Genomic DNA, 15,895 nt, shown 5'->3' with positions numbered 1-15,895 from the left:
ATAACCCCTAATGTAAAGGCAGAGGGATAATAACCCCTAATGTAAAGGCAGGGGATAATAACCCCTAATGTAAAGACAGAGGGATAATAATCCCTAATGTAAAGGTAGAGGGATAATAACCCCTAATGTAAAGGTAGAGGGATAATAACCCCTAATGTAAAGGCAGAGGGATAGTAACCCCTAATGTAAAGGCAGAGGGATAATAACCCCTAATGTAAAGGCAGAGGGATAATAACCCCTAATGTAAAGACAGAGGGATAATAACCCCTAATGTAAAGGCAGAGGGATAATAACCCCTAATGTAAAGGCAGAGGGATAATAACCCCTAATGTAAAGACAGAGGGATAATAACCCCTAATGTAAAGGCAGAGGGATAATAACCCCTAATGTAAAGTCAGAGGGATAATAACCCCTAATGTAAAGACAGAGGGATAATAACCCCTAATGTAAAGACAGAGTGATAATAACCCCTAATGTAAAGACAGAGAGATAATAACCCCTAATGTAAAGGCAGAGGGATAATAACCCCTAATGTAAAGGCAGAGGGATAATAACCCCTAATGTAAAGGCAGAGGGATAATAACCCCTAATGTAAAGACAGAGGGATAATAACCCCTAATGTAAAGACAGAGAGATAATAACCCCTAATGTAAAGACAGAGAGATAATAACCCCTAATGTAAAGGCAGAGGGATAATAACCCCTAATGTAAAGACAGAGGATTCAGACTGCTTCTGAGTTTAGCAGCCACACATACAGTAGACTACCCTGGGAGACTCAGAATAGCTTCCTCTACCCCAAACCTTCAATTTGCAAAAGGAAGAAGGCTTTTCAACCAGGTTTACTATTGTCAAACGTAATGCTCGTCTTCTCCATGTTGTGGCAACACCTAGACTTGTGAATTGGCCTTTCTGTGGAGAGAAGATCATGTTGGGCTGAGAGGGGATCATTTGGAGGGTTTGGGGAAGCAAACCTCACCAGGAAAGAGTGGTTCTTACGATTCTTAATTGCTTTGGCAAGTGAAGAGACTTGTCTTTGGACACACGTACATTCAACTGCACCAGGTCAGTATTTAACAAGTTACATTTTCACATCAGGCTACTACTGGCCACATGACATTCCAGGAGTGACCAGCGGGATAGGATACTGTGACTAGGATACCTGGAGGATCATGGGGAGTCATGTAACAAGGAAGGAATGCAATCTCTGTCACCTGGCAACCTGAAATGGAACCCCACCAAAAATAGCCTGGCAATGCAGAATTCCTCAACAATGTACAGTTTGGAATTGTGGCCCAGCGGCTCAATACAGTTCTGGTGCTGATCCTGACCAGACTCTTCCTATGTGTGAACAATGTGGTTGGTCGGGTCCATTTAGTTACGGCTGGTATTTTTGCATCTGCATTTAGACGCGCAAAAAAAAGATCCTTTAATTGAAGGGGGTTTGACTCAAGACACTTTGTTATTGCAGCTTCACTGCAGCGGCCGTCCCCCTTTCTCTTTGCTCCTTTTGGGGCTTTGTTTCCACCACCATATGGTGCAGACCTCATGGAAGCAATCCACTAAAAACAACAGGCCTGCACTTACCCATTTATTTTTTAACGCCACAAGAGAATGAATCGCTCTCTTGTTTATGCATTCTGCAAATGACCCAGGATAATTTCTTGTTCTCAAACTAATTAGATTAGTTCAGTGGGTTTCAGGGTTATTGCAATAAGGTGCATGAGAATGAGGGGGAGATGACGGCATAATCAGCCACCAGCATTCAACCTTTCCTTCCTTAATGAGCAGGTTCACACCACCCCTTCTACAACTCTAAGGCATTAAACACACTGAGAATCTCACTGCCAATAGACTGCCAATAGACCGCCAGTAGACTGCCGATAGACGGCTGGTAGACTGCCGATAGACCGCCGGTAGACTGCTGATAGACGGCCGGTAGACTGCCGATAGACCGCCGGTAGACGGCCGGTAGACTGCCGATAGACGGCAAGTAGACTGCCGATAGACCGCCGGTAGACGGCCGGTAGACTGCCGATAGACGGCAGATATACTGCAGATAGACTTATCACAGTAAGGCAGTGACAAACCGACCCGGCAGTGACCAACCGACTATAACAGAGATGCTCGTCAGTGGCCAACATCTTGACTTTGTGCCAATCAGAGAGCACGAAGCCAACCAAAAAAAGGGTGAAAGATAGAACATCTATGGATGAGTCAGTCACACTTCATATGCAATGTAGGCTATGAGATGGTAGCTAGCTCAGTGCACAGACACAATGCACACGACACTGGCAAGGTACAACAACGAAGTTCTACAAAATACCAAACATTAGCGCAAATAGCTTGGAATCTCTTATCCCACCTAAGCAATATGCATGGATATGCATTAGCAAGCGATGCTACTACCACCTTCTAGTTTGGAGTATTTTCAAAGGTAACAACCCCAATTTCAGCCTTTGTCCAACCCATTCAATAAAAATGTTTTAAAAATGCATTCAGGTGTGCAGTTGTGGGTGGGGGAACTTGCTCATAAATATTCATTGTAGGGGGTGGGTAAACGTAGCTATACCTGATCCCAACACTTTTTCACTAAAGCATATATTCCAGAAGTCCACTGGCACACTCTGATAATAAAATGATGTGCATCACAAGCAAATACGGCTCTGGATAGTTAGCTCACAGTGGTAAGACAATGAGTTCCTGACATCTATTGCCACTTGCAGTGTAAGGCTGAATCCCCCATGGGATGCAAACAAAATGTTTAAATGTGGGCAGTATTGGGAAGAAAAGTGCAATCATCACCTTGAAAATGAAAATTAGGAGCTCAATTCAATCCAACCCATATTGCAGTATTTACCATGTAGCTCTCCTGTGGTCAATGTAACTCACAGATTGTTCTTGGATACTGTATAAAAACCTACAACTACTACCAGGGCGACCCCCCTTCACAGCTAGGCTTTCACTTTTCAATTAAAAGTGTGTGGGCACTAAATTAATATTGTAAATTAGAACTCACAATTATTGAACTATGAGCAAACTGTCTTAGCAGACGGCGCTACCAGACATCTATCAGGATAATGACTTCACACTCAGTACTCTGAATCAGCTCAGGTAACATGTTAAATAAATCCACTGATGGACCTGATGTCCCACATACAGGTCATGTACTGTAGTCTAACATCTAGACGCAAGCCAATCATTTTTTTACAAACATCTACCAAGGTAAACGTAGGATGGGATAAATAACACACAAAAAAATAAGTATTCAAAACAATCTTGTGTTTTCCTTCTTTGGGCCTATGTTTTCTATGGCTGAGCTGATCATGAGAATAACACTCGAAAACACTTGGTTGTTAATAATAGCTCAGCTGTCTCTATGAAGCACAACTGAAAGCTTTAAGAACCAATTGAAAGCTTTAAGAACCAACTGAAAGCTCTAAGAACCAACTGAAAGCTCTAAGAACCAACTGAAAGCTCTAAGAACCAACTGAAAGTTTTAAGAACCAACTGAAAGCTCTAAGAACCAACTGAAAGCTCTAAGAACCAACTGAAGGCTCTAAGAACCAATTGAAAGCTCTAAGAACCAACTGAAAGCTCTAAGAACCAACTGAAAGCTCTAAGAGCCAACTAAAAGTTTTAAGAACCAACTGAAAGCTCTAAGAACCAACTGAAAGCTTTAAGAACCAACTGAAAGCTTTAAGAACCAACTGAAAGCCTTAAGAACCAACTGAAATCTTTAAGAACCAACTGAAAGCTCTAAGAACCAACTGAAATCTTTAAGAACCAACTGAAAGCTCTAAGAACCAACTGAAAGCTTTAAGTTAAGCCCATTATAACACAGAGGTAATGTTATTTCTCAAGTACAGACACATTTTCTGTTTTGAGTAGTCTGGATGGGATAAGAGAGAATATATTAAACATTATACAAATCTACTGAAATCGCTAGACAGTCAGGAGAAAACGTTTCTGCAGCGCTAACAAATACATTTTCTCGTAATAGCTGTTAATTATCCCGTTTAATATTTGGATCTGGATGAAGAGAACATTATCAACTATGACACACATTTTGAGATACGTCACTTAAGGTCACCTACTGTTAAGAAGTCCAAACCGCCAGCTGTGTGGACACTTTCCAAACTTAATGAGAGTATTAGATTTCTGTGCTCATTGCTCTTCAATGCCATAGTGCAATGCACAGCAAAGGGCACAACACTTGTACTGACACTGAGGATTTAGAAAGAAACAGCATAAATGACAGTCCTTGTGACAAAAAAACAAGCACCGCAGTTATTGATTAATTACCATAAATGTTGAAATATTGTAGTGTCCTTATCAAGAGTGATAACCTGTCACTTGATGGCAATGCTAGCATTGACCAAAATACAAGTATAAATAAGGACACTGTTTCATGGGAGGCAAATTGATATGTTAAGAAAGATGACAGGTGTTGGTTCACATCTAATTAGACTCATCTATCTTCATAATGAATTATTCCTCAGCAGTTCATGGCAAAGGCAAAGCAGCACTCCTGTTGCATCTGTCAATACCATGCAATATTGTTCTAGGCTATACAAGCAATACATACTGCCAGTAACTTACTACTACCTACCCTGCAAAATCACCTGCAACGTTGTCCTTTCTACCCTGCAAAATCACCTGCAACGTTGTCCTTTCTACCCTGCAAAATCACCTGAAACATTGTCCTTCCTACCCTGCAAAATCACCTGAAACGTTGTCCTTCCTACCCTGCAAAATCACCTGCAACGTTGTCCTTCCTACCCTGCAAAATCACCTGCAACGTTGTCCTTTCTACCCTGCAAAATCACCTGCAACGTTGTCCTTCCTACCCTGCAAAATCACCTGCAACGTTGTCCTTCCTACCCTGCAAAATCACCTGCAACGTTGTCCTTCCTACCCTGCAAAATCACCTGCAACGTTGTCCTTCCTACCCTGCAAAATCACCTGCAACGTTGTCCTTCCTACCCTGCAAAATCACCTGCAACGTTGTCCTTCCTACCCTGCAAAATCACCTGCAACGTTGTCCTTCCTACCCTGCAAAATCACCTGCAACGTTGTCCTTCCTACCCTGCAAAATCAACTGCAACGTTGTCCTTCCTACCCTGCAAAATCACCTGAAACTTTGTGTCTCGGTATGTGAAATTAACTTCAGGTATGAGTCCTGTTACATCTGTCAATAACATGAAATACTGTTGTCTATATGTACTGCCAGTAACTGTGTCTCAGTATGAATAAACATTAGGTATGAGTCCTGTTACATCTGTCAATAACATGAAATACTGTTGTCTATATGTACTGCCAGTAACTGTGTCTCAGTATGAATAAACATTAGGTATGAGTCCTGTTACATCTGTCAATAACATGAAATACTGTTGTCTATATGTACTGCCAGTAACTGTGTCTCAGTATGAATAAACATTAGGTATGAGTCCTGTTACATCTGTCAATAACATGAAATACTGTTGTCTATATGTACTGCCAGTAACTGTGTCTCAGTATGAATAAACATTAGGTATGAGTCCTGTTACATCTGTCAATAACATGAAATACTGTTGTCTATATGTACTGCCAGTAACTGTGTGTCTCAGTATGAATAAACATTAGGTATGAGTCCTGTTACATTTGTCAATAACATGAAATACTGTTGTCTATATGTACTGCCAGTAACTGTGTCTCAGTATGAATAAACATTAGATATGACTCCTGTTACATTTGTCAATAACATGAAATACTGTTGTCTATATGTACTGCCAGTAACTGTGTCTCAGTATGAATAAACATTAGGTATGAGTCCTGTTACATTTGTCAATAACATGAAATACTGTTGTCTATATGTACTGCCAGTAACTGTGTCTCAGTATGAATAAACATTAGATATGACTCCTGTTACATTTGTCAATAACATGAAATACTGTTGTCTATATGTACTGCCAGTAACTGTGTCTCAGTATGAAAAAACATTAGGTATGAGTCCTGTTACATTTGTCAATAACATGAAATACTGTTGTCTATATGTACTGCCAGTAACTGTGTCTCAGTATGAAAAAACATTAGGTATGAGTCCTGTTACATTTGTCAATAACATGAAATACTGTTGTCTATATGTACTGCCAGTAACTGTGTCTCAGTATGAAAAAACATTAGGTATGAGTCCTGTTACATCTGTCAATAACATGAAATACTGTTGTCTATATGTACTGCCAGTAACTGTGTCTCAGTATGAATAAACATTAGGTATGAGTCCTGTTACATCTGTCAATAACATGAAATACTGTTGTCTATATGTACTGCCAGTAACTGTGTCTCAGTATGAAAAAACATTAGGTATGAGTCCTGTTACATTTGTCAATAACATGAAATACTGTTGTCTATATGTACTGCCAGTAACTGTGTCTCAGTATGAAAAAACATTAGATATGACTAAGCTGTAACAACACTGTAGAAACCTACTTTATAGCAACAACCTCCTGGAACGTTTTTTAAACGATCAGATCATAAAGATACAGACAATAAAAGTGTCAGTTGACCCATCTCGACAAGAGCAGAGTGAACGGAGGACGTACCATGAGCATGTGTGTGGTCCAGGGGGAGGTCGAAACATTAAGTCAATACAGACAACATTCCACATAATAAGCTCTACAAATACAGATGGTACTGCCTTCAACACCAGATCAAAATGCTGGAATAAACCACAGCTAAGAACATAAAACTGCTAAAAAGGAGACGAACAAAACAACTCCACAACAACGAGGATTAAGCTACAGTTCAATAAAATTATTTTGAGAACCTTGTGACTCGGTTTTCGAAAAAGATTGAAAAAAAAGCGTTTACAATCTTTAATAACTTCGGGCCTATTCAATTTGGGTTTCGGCTGACTTGAAACCATTTCAAATTACGTGAAAATAAACAATATTCACATGTTTCTAAGCCTAATCTTTGTATATTGAGGCCTACAACAAGAGAGATCATACCTCTGCTGAGCATTGGGTTAGCGCATTACCAGCACAGATTCCACAGGGAGAAAGATTATCAGAGTAGGATCAACATCCAGGGTCCCTGCTTCTTGACTGAGGTATCCTTAATCCCACATCCATGCTGGAGATTCATTTATTCCATTGTCTTTTCTTTGGTCTTGTTGATGTTGGCGGCAGGGTCTTTCTGAAGTTTGTAAAAGTTGTCTCTCTTCTTCCACTTGTGTCTTCAGAGGTCACAGGTCATAGCAGTCCTGGGTTCCACTGCAGCACACATCACAACGCTTCTCTCTCTGCAATCACACCCCATGAAAAAAAAAGAAAACACGTAAAAATCATGGAAGCACAAAAAAAGTGAAATCAACACAATATATTCTTTAAAGTCTACATGTACCTTAACATGTATCCCACAAATGCACATTAAACATGCAAGTAAACCTCTAAATTTGTCTCAAAACAATAGCTATAAAGATATCTATAACAATAGTTATAAAAAGTCATAAAACGTATGAAGGCCATACTGACCGACATTTTGCCTTCCATGTGATTTCAAGAGAGAGAGAACAATGATCAGTAAAAACACAATTAATGACGCGGTCATTACAAATCAGAGTCAGTCCTGTGCAAGGCATCATCAAACTTCCTGGCTGTCGGTCTCATGAATGAGTAGGAGCTCTAACGGTAGACCCTCTGGCAAACCAAATTGGATACAGGAAAACAAACCTTCCCCAGGAACACTATTTTCTCCAACTCTTCTCGACGACTCATCCTGTCCAACCTGTCTGAGATGTAAATGGCCTATGCCGTGCCCACTACAGTAGAAAGACACTGAACAATAGTGGAGGAAATAATGAACACACCCTGATAGACAGATCATGAACACAGAGGCTAAACTGACTCATCTGAGTTCTAAAGAGGAGGAGAGGAGAGGAGAGGAGAGGAGAGGAGAGGAGAGGAGAGGAGAGGAGAGGAGAGGAGAGGAGAGGAGAGGAGAGGAGAGGAGAGGAGATAACCACATTTTTTTGCATACTCTGCTCCTAATCAATAGGTTTATCTGTGTCTGAGTGATGGTTAAGGGAATTTCTAAGCTGGCTAGCCCAAAGTGCATTATGGAAGTCCTAAGATAAAACACAAACTCACACAAACACAATTTCTAAGTCTGGTGTAGAAAAGAGGTACGGATTCTTATGTGATAAAGGGCAAATCCTGATCTAAACCTACAAGAAATGTCTACCAGACACAGACAGCAGGTCTGGAAACGTAGGCCTCTTGATTTATCCCTAATATAAATCAGAAAGTGTCTAGGCCCACGTCACTACACCTTCCCAAACCACACCATAGGCCACTGCTGCATACAGAGCCCAGTACAAGCCACCCCCATCCATATGACTGGAGGAGGTACAACAAGCAGTTGTTCAAATACTGACTTGCTTTAACAGGTGAACACATTCAGGGGGCTTCCCAAGTGGCGCAGCGGTCTAAGGTACTGTATCTCAGTGCTAAAGGGGTCACTACAGACCCTGGTTCAATTCCTGGCTGTATCACAAACAGCCGTGATTGGGAGTCCCATAGGGCAGAGCACAATTGGCCCCGCGTCATCCAGGTTAGGGTTTGGCCGGGATAGGGCATCATTGTAAATAAGAATTTGCTCTTAACTGACTCGCCTAGTTAAATAAAGGTTCAATAAATAAATCACAGATCCCTATTAGCCTCAAGAACAAGGCCCACTTTATATCCCTTTAAGAGCCTGTTGTTCAGAATATATGAATGTTTCTGTTAAATGCAACAGTTGTGTGAAATAAAATAACTATAACAGGTATTGGATCAGCAACTGACAGTGGGACAGACTTTTTAAAACAAACCAAAAGAAAATAATAAGCTGTATAAACAACAATTATAGGCTACTCTAACCCTGGACCTATTTCCACACAAACCTGGAAAAAAACTATACTGAACAAAAATATAAACGCAACAAGTCACATGTTGGTCTCATGAGCTGAAATAAAAGATCCCAGAAATGTTTCATATGCACAAAAGCGTATTTTTTCTCAAATTTTGTGCAGAAATGTGTTTACATCCCTGTTAGTGAGCCTCAAGTTTTGAGGGAGCGTGCAATTGGCATGCTGACTGCAGGAATGTCCACCAGAGCTGTGGCCAGAGAATTGTATGTTAATTTCTCTACCATAAGAGAAATTGAGAAATTTCTAGAGAAATTGGCAATACGTCCAACCGGCCTGCAGACCACATGTATGGGGTGGCGTGGGTGAGCGGTTTGCTGATGTCAACGTTGTGAACAGAGTGCCCCATGGTAGCAGTGGAGTTATGGTATGGGCAGGTATAAGCTACGGGCAACAAACACAATAGCATTTTATCGATGACAATTTGAATGCACAGAGATGATTAACTGATTTCCTTATATGAACTGTAGCGCGGTAAAATCTTAAAAATTGTTCCATGTTGCGTTTATATTTTTGTTCAGTATATTTGTTTGCCAAGGTGATTCTGTGGTGTTATTACACGTTTCTAACGCTACCAATTACTGCTGTCCATCCTCTCAAAGTAAACATATGAATTGTGTCAGACAGTTAAAGAAAATCCTAAGTTTCCTGCCTCTCCTGGTTACATGTATCAAACCACCAGAGAAGGTGTCTAGTCACTTGCAAAAGCATTAAACTGAATATTTAAAGGCACAGTAGACCAGTGTGTTCCATTGTAACGGCAGATTTCCTCCTCTTCGTCTGAGGAGGAGTAAGGATCGGACCAAGATGCGGCGTGGTAAGTGTTCATGACCATTTTAATAAGAAAAGCACTGAACACTAACAAATACAAAAACAATAAAGGAATATGTGAAATAACCCAACCGAAACAGGACCATGTGGCGACAAAACACTCACACGGAAACAAACACCCACAAACCAACAGTGAAACCCAGGCTACCTAAATATGGTTCTCAATCAGGGACAACGATAAACAGCTGCCTCTGATTGAGAACCATATCAGGCCAAACGTAGAAATGGAAAAACATAGAAAAACACACATAGACTGCCCACCCCAACTCACGCCCTGACCATACTAAAACAAAGACAAAACAAAGGAAATAAAGGTCAGAACGGGACATCCATAGGGCGCTTTTTGTTTTAAAAGCAAAAACAACACTCAAAGTGAGAAAATATATGTGAGCAGGCCTGTACTCTTGTCTATTTAAGTGAATGGATATTAGGGGGGTTTCCTAGACAACGGTCAGAAATGACTATACAGATATTATACAGTATGTCTAAGGATAATTTTCGATTTCAATGTGTTTTCACTGAGATACAACCGCCTCCAGAAAAATGCAAAACATTGCTGTTTGGTAATGAAGGGTACCTGAGTCGACAAAACAAATCTAAATCTTCATCAATAAACGTATCACAATTTGACCTCATTTCTGTAATAGCCTACGTCTCAAATTACATTAGGATTGTCGACGTCTACAATTCTTCAGGGAGACATGGATGTGTTTAATCTGCTCTAGTTAAGTTTCTCAGGGAGACATGGATGTGTTTAATCTGCTCTAGTTAAGTTTCTCAGGGAGACATGGATGTGTTTAATCTGCTCTAGTTAAGTTTCTCAGGGAGACATGGATGTGTTTAATCTGCTCTAGTTAAGTTTCTCAGGGAGACATGGATGTGTTTAATCTGCTCTAGTTAAGTTTCTCAGGGAGACATGGATGTGTTTAATCTGCTCTAGTTAAATTTCTCAGGGAGACATGGATGTGTTTAATCTGCTCTAGTTAAGTTTCTCAGGGAGACATGGATGTGTTTAATCTGCTCTAGTTAAGTTTCTCAGGGAGACATGGATGTGTTTAATCTGCTCTAGTTAAGTTTCTCAGGGAGACATGGATGTGTTTAATCTGCTCTAGTTAAGTTTCTCAGGGAGACATGGATGTGTTTAATCTGCTCTAGTTAAGTTTCTCAGGGAGACATGGATGTGTTTAATCTGCTCTAGTTAAGTTTCTCAGGGAGACATGGATGTGTTTATATTTTACATAACTGTTTTATTTCATGAGGCTTCAAAATATGTGGAATTTGGTACAAAGATACACTGCGAAGTGAGAGGCTGGCCTCACAGCAATTCGGAATAGAAGAAGTTGTGCAAAACTCTAAAGCCATGTACAACAAACACAAAACCACCCGTTGCTGCTTTCTCCTACCGACGACGAGACTCAAATCCATCCATCAGCCATAAAGCTCCTTCCCTATACATTGCTGTTTTCCTGCAGCCCCCCCCCCCTCTCCAAAGAACTCACAGATGGGGAAACAATTTACACTTCAAATATACCTACCGCAATTCAGCAGAGACTTCACACAGCTCTTATCAAACTGACTATGTGGATCCTTTCTCTCCGTTTTGAAAGAAGCCGTCCTTGTATAGAGTAGTAAACACAACAGAATACTGATGTTACGTCTTTTGTTTTTCCATAATTTGCTAATTACTAAAAAGCCAAACTAAAATTGTCTTAGAAAATGAGACTAACGAGTGGCTTCGCACATCCGTGGATTATTGTGACAAAACATTTCACAGTGTAAAACTTAATTGAGGATTTGTGAAGTGCATTGTGTATCATTCGGATTCGGTAGTAGGTACACGGCAGATTCGGTAGTAGGTACACGGCAGATTCGGTAGTAGGTACACGGCAGATTCGGTAGTAGGTACACGGCAGATTCGGTAGTAGGTACACGCCAGATTCGGTAGTAGGTACACGGCAGATTCGGTAGTAGGTACACGGCAGATTCGGTAGTAGGTACACGGCAGATTCGGTAGTAGGTACACGGCAGATTCGGTAGTAGGTACACGGCAGATTCGGTAGTAGGTACACGGCAGATTCGGTAGTAGGTACACGGCAGATTCGGTAGTAGGTACACGGCTACAGTGAGGACAAAGTTGACTTTGAGAAGTGGATCTTTTTTAGCGGCCAGATATTTTGATGTATATTATGTATAATAAATACAATTTATGCATGTGTGTGTTATCACTATTAAGTTGTTATTCATATGCACAACATAAATATTTGGTACATAAGACATACGGGTAGCCAATACAGTCAATGAATAGCCTGTTGTTATACATTGTTGAGACTATGTTTTAACTCTCTACCCTCCTCGAATGATGGAAAGCCTTTATTTGCTTTGGCCACGTCATTAGAGAACGTTCACTGACAAGAGGGCTTTCATAGACAGAATCTGTGACTTTTCCTGACGTATGTTGCCGTGGAGGCTGGTTGGTTGGTTTCACAGTTTACGGGAAAGAGTAACGAAGCATCTACTGGAGCCAACATGATCATTTTGTGTCGTGAAAAATAAAAAATTGTCATAACAACGTAACTACAAACCAAGTCTAAGAGAAGCTGAAAAGTTGGTGATTTAGAGTTGTGTTCAGATAAAATAAATATATTTTCTTACAAACTGAAAAATAGTAAGTTTAGATCGACAGAAACACAGGCTAAAACGTTATACCTTGAAAAAGGCCAGACCTTTAGGGTGTTATTTGCTACAATGTCCATGGTTACAATGTATCTATCAAGTTCATACACACACCGAGGGTATAGTGTAACTGTTCTGCACTACTAGTAAGACAGTTTTACATGCCTCTGAAAGCAGCACTTTGCCCCAACAGCTGAGTAGCAAACCAAACTACCTCACCTCCTCACTAAAGCAACGAAGCAGGTATCACAATGGTAGAAATATATTATCTTTATAACACTTTATGACAACATTATGAAAAGCTAAGTTAAGTTTCTGCAAAGTGAGCTGCTTCATTTAGATGCCCAGTCATGCTAGTCTAAACGTTATGAGTTCCCCACAGTCATGCTAGTCTAAACGTTATGAGTTCCCCACAGTCATGCTAGTCTAAACGTTATGAGTTCCCCACAGTCATGCTAGTCTAAACGTTATGAGTTCCCCACAGTCATGCTAGTCTAAACGTTATGAGTTCCCCACAGTCATGCTAGTCTAAACGTTATGAGTTCCCCACAGTCATGCTAGTCTAAACGTTATGAGTTCCCCAGACACACACACACACACACACACACACACACACACACACACACACACGCACACGCACACTCACACACACACACACACTCTCACACACACACTCACACACACACACACTCTCACACACACACTCGCACACGCACACTCACACACACGCACGCACACACACACTCGCACACACTCTCACACACACACTCACACACACACTCGCACACGCACACTCACACACACGCACGCACACACACACTCGCACACACTCTCACACACACACTCACACACACCTCAATGTCATCTTGTTTGAGATTTAGCCTAATCCCCTCCACATGGATTGGAATATGGAAATGACTCACTTTTCCAAGTGGCCTGCTATACTTCAGCAATAAGACCAGAGGAGGTGTGGTATATGGCCAATGTACCACAACTAAGGGCTGCTCTACAGCTCGACGCAACGCGGAGTGCCTATATACAGCCCTGGGCAGTGGTATATAAGCCATATAGCGCAAACACCTGAGGTGCCTTATTGCTATTATAAAGTGATTACCACCGTAATTAGAGCAGTAAACATATATGTTTTGTCATACCTGTGGTATACGGTCTGATATACCACGGCTGTCAGCCAATCAGCATTCAGGGCTCGAACCACCGAGTTTATAATGACTTTTGAATAATGAACGGATCCGTCATTGATAAAGTTCCCAGCACTTTGTTACACTTGTTTGTAACAAAATCACAACACGACTTGGGACATTCTAACAACCAAAAACGTAGAAATTAGACCGCATACGAATGCAATGTGGAAAGTTTAGAAAATGGGTTACTGGTGAAATATCTTTAATTTGCAATTTAACTAACCTAGCAGTGCCTCATTCATTGTAGTTAGTTGACATATTCTCCAGACCCAAGTGTGTTGCCATGCCTACGCGTTTTCTTATCTTTGACGAACATCACAGTTACGGAAAGTTTTACAAATTGAGTGTTAAACGTTGTTCAGTTCTCGACATGTATCATTCAACTTCAACATTACACTACGAAATAAATACAAAAGTTTCAGAAATCCAATCAATTAGGCTACATTGTAACTTAATATAACCTCTGCCATGCGCTCTCTTTACGAACAATGAAAACAGAAACACACGATGCGCCAAATGAAATCCTCATAGTATCAGTGTGTGTGTGTGTGTGTGTGTGTGTGTGTGTGTGTGTGTGTGTGCAGACATAAAAGTAGATATTCTCAAGAAGATAGCGCTATTCTGTCCCCAACACCTATCTAGAATGCGTCGCGCTTTTACAATAATTAAACGAACGCTACAACACCCTGAAATCAAATGATTAAATGAAACGGCAAGGAGAAAGTAAAGCTACAAACCTACTGCAACTCATGTTATTCTTCCTTCTCAATACGTGACCCCCTCTGCTTCTAGCAAGTAGCCAATTTCAATTTCTCATGCGTTTGACCCAACAAAACCTAAATGCCATGTGAAATCCGAGAAGCACTGCTGGGGTTTTTTTTTCACAGCAAAGTAGCTCACAACTGATTCATGAAAATCCCTGAGCTCTTACATAACATTCGCTAAAAGCAAGCAGCATTCTGGTACTACTGTAGATTCACATCTAATTGCTCGCCTCTGTGCTAGTAACGTGCATTGATTCAGTTTGTCCTTACCTGTTGATTAAATTGCAATAGTCTTTGCAGTCTAAAAGATGGTGGAGCTTTGGCGTAAGCCATGAACCGTCTTTGTGTTGTTTGTTTGTTGATCTCGGGGTAGGCTATTATACATTTTTTTGTTACAGGGGATACACGATTTCAAATCTCGCCTGTGCACGTGGAATCAGGGTGACTGTGTATAATATTTAAAACGCCTGAGTCTGGATGGGAAAAAGGAGGATTAGTTTGCAGTGATCTCAGGTCTTTATCAGAAATGTTATCGCTTGACAGGACCTCAGACTCAAAGCATTACGTCAGTTTCAAGACACCAACACTATTAATATCAAGAAGCCCTTGCGGAGGAAAGCACCACCCCAGACCGCTCGTTCTTAAAGGGACAGAAGCATCCCTGCTCCTCACTAACCAGCCGCAAACTATAACGCAATAATAACAAGTGAACCGTTTATCCACTTTATCTGAAATGATCTAATATTCATCATATATGATTCTGTGATTGTATGTGTTTGGCTTAGTGTGAGTCCAAGTATGTTCCAGACATTAAGGTAACTTACACAGATGGTAATCTCTCAATTTTATTTTATCCAATGTCTAATACAAAATATGATATGTTCATTAGACTTGGCTATTTGTGAGTTATGTTATGGGTATACTATGTTGGTATACTATATCACTCTTCGATGATAGACATATTTTCTTACGTCTAAAAATCCTCACAATTCCAAGTCAGTGTGTGGGGGTACAGGTTAGTCGAGGTCATTTGTACATGTAGGTGGGGGTAAAGTGACTGCATGGATAAACAGCGAGTAGCAGCAGGGTAAAAAACAAAGTGTTCAAGATTCTAGAAGGCAAAGCTTATAGGCTCTATATTGCACCCTCTATACTCATAATGTTAACACGACTAGAAGTGAAGAGTTAACACGATCACAAAACCAAAAGGTTTACAGGGCGAAACATGTGACTTTCTCTTCAAAGTAAAAGGAGCTCGTACGTGCCGTGGGTTTAAGCCTCTACATGCACACAACACGCCACACTTTAAATAAATATAAATACTATTATAATCGGGGTAGTTCAAGCCCCGAATGCTGATTGACTGAAAGCTGTGGTATATTAGACAATATACCACGGGTATGACGCAAAACTACTTGTTTACTTCTCTAACACCATTGTTAACCCGTTCATAATGGCAATAAGGCACCTCGAGGTT

The 15,895-nt window shown here is 40.6% G+C and overlaps 1 protein-coding gene across 3 annotated transcripts in view; it reads right to left on the bottom strand.

The window, feature by feature from the left end:
* Nucleotides 1-15,003, bottom strand: part of LOC135551728 (zinc finger transcription factor Trps1-like) — a 213,732-nt gene extending 198,729 nt beyond the window's left edge. Inside the window, exons 1-2 of one of the 3 annotated variants that reach the window (XM_064982924.1) lie at nt 14,689-15,003; nt 6,991-7,283 (exon numbers count right to left, since the gene is read on the bottom strand). In XM_064982924.1, the coding sequence (XP_064838996.1) occupies nt 6,991-7,003 (13 nt within the window). In that variant the 5' untranslated portion in view covers nt 7,004-7,283; nt 14,689-15,003. Of the gene's footprint in view, nt 1-6,990; nt 7,284-14,391; nt 14,507-14,688 lie in introns of those variants that run through there. The other 2 variants (XM_064982925.1, XM_064982926.1) reach the window with 2 other exon arrangements.
* Between the last annotated feature and the right edge of the window lie 892 nt (nt 15,004-15,895).

Source organism: Oncorhynchus masou, chromosome 13, assembly GCF_036934945.1.
Source record: "Oncorhynchus masou masou isolate Uvic2021 chromosome 13, UVic_Omas_1.1, whole genome shotgun sequence".
Classification (NCBI taxonomy): Eukaryota; Metazoa; Chordata; class Actinopteri; order Salmoniformes; family Salmonidae; genus Oncorhynchus; species Oncorhynchus masou.
Note: the sequence above shows the minus strand (reverse complement) of the source record. Positions and strands in the feature narration are given on the sequence as shown.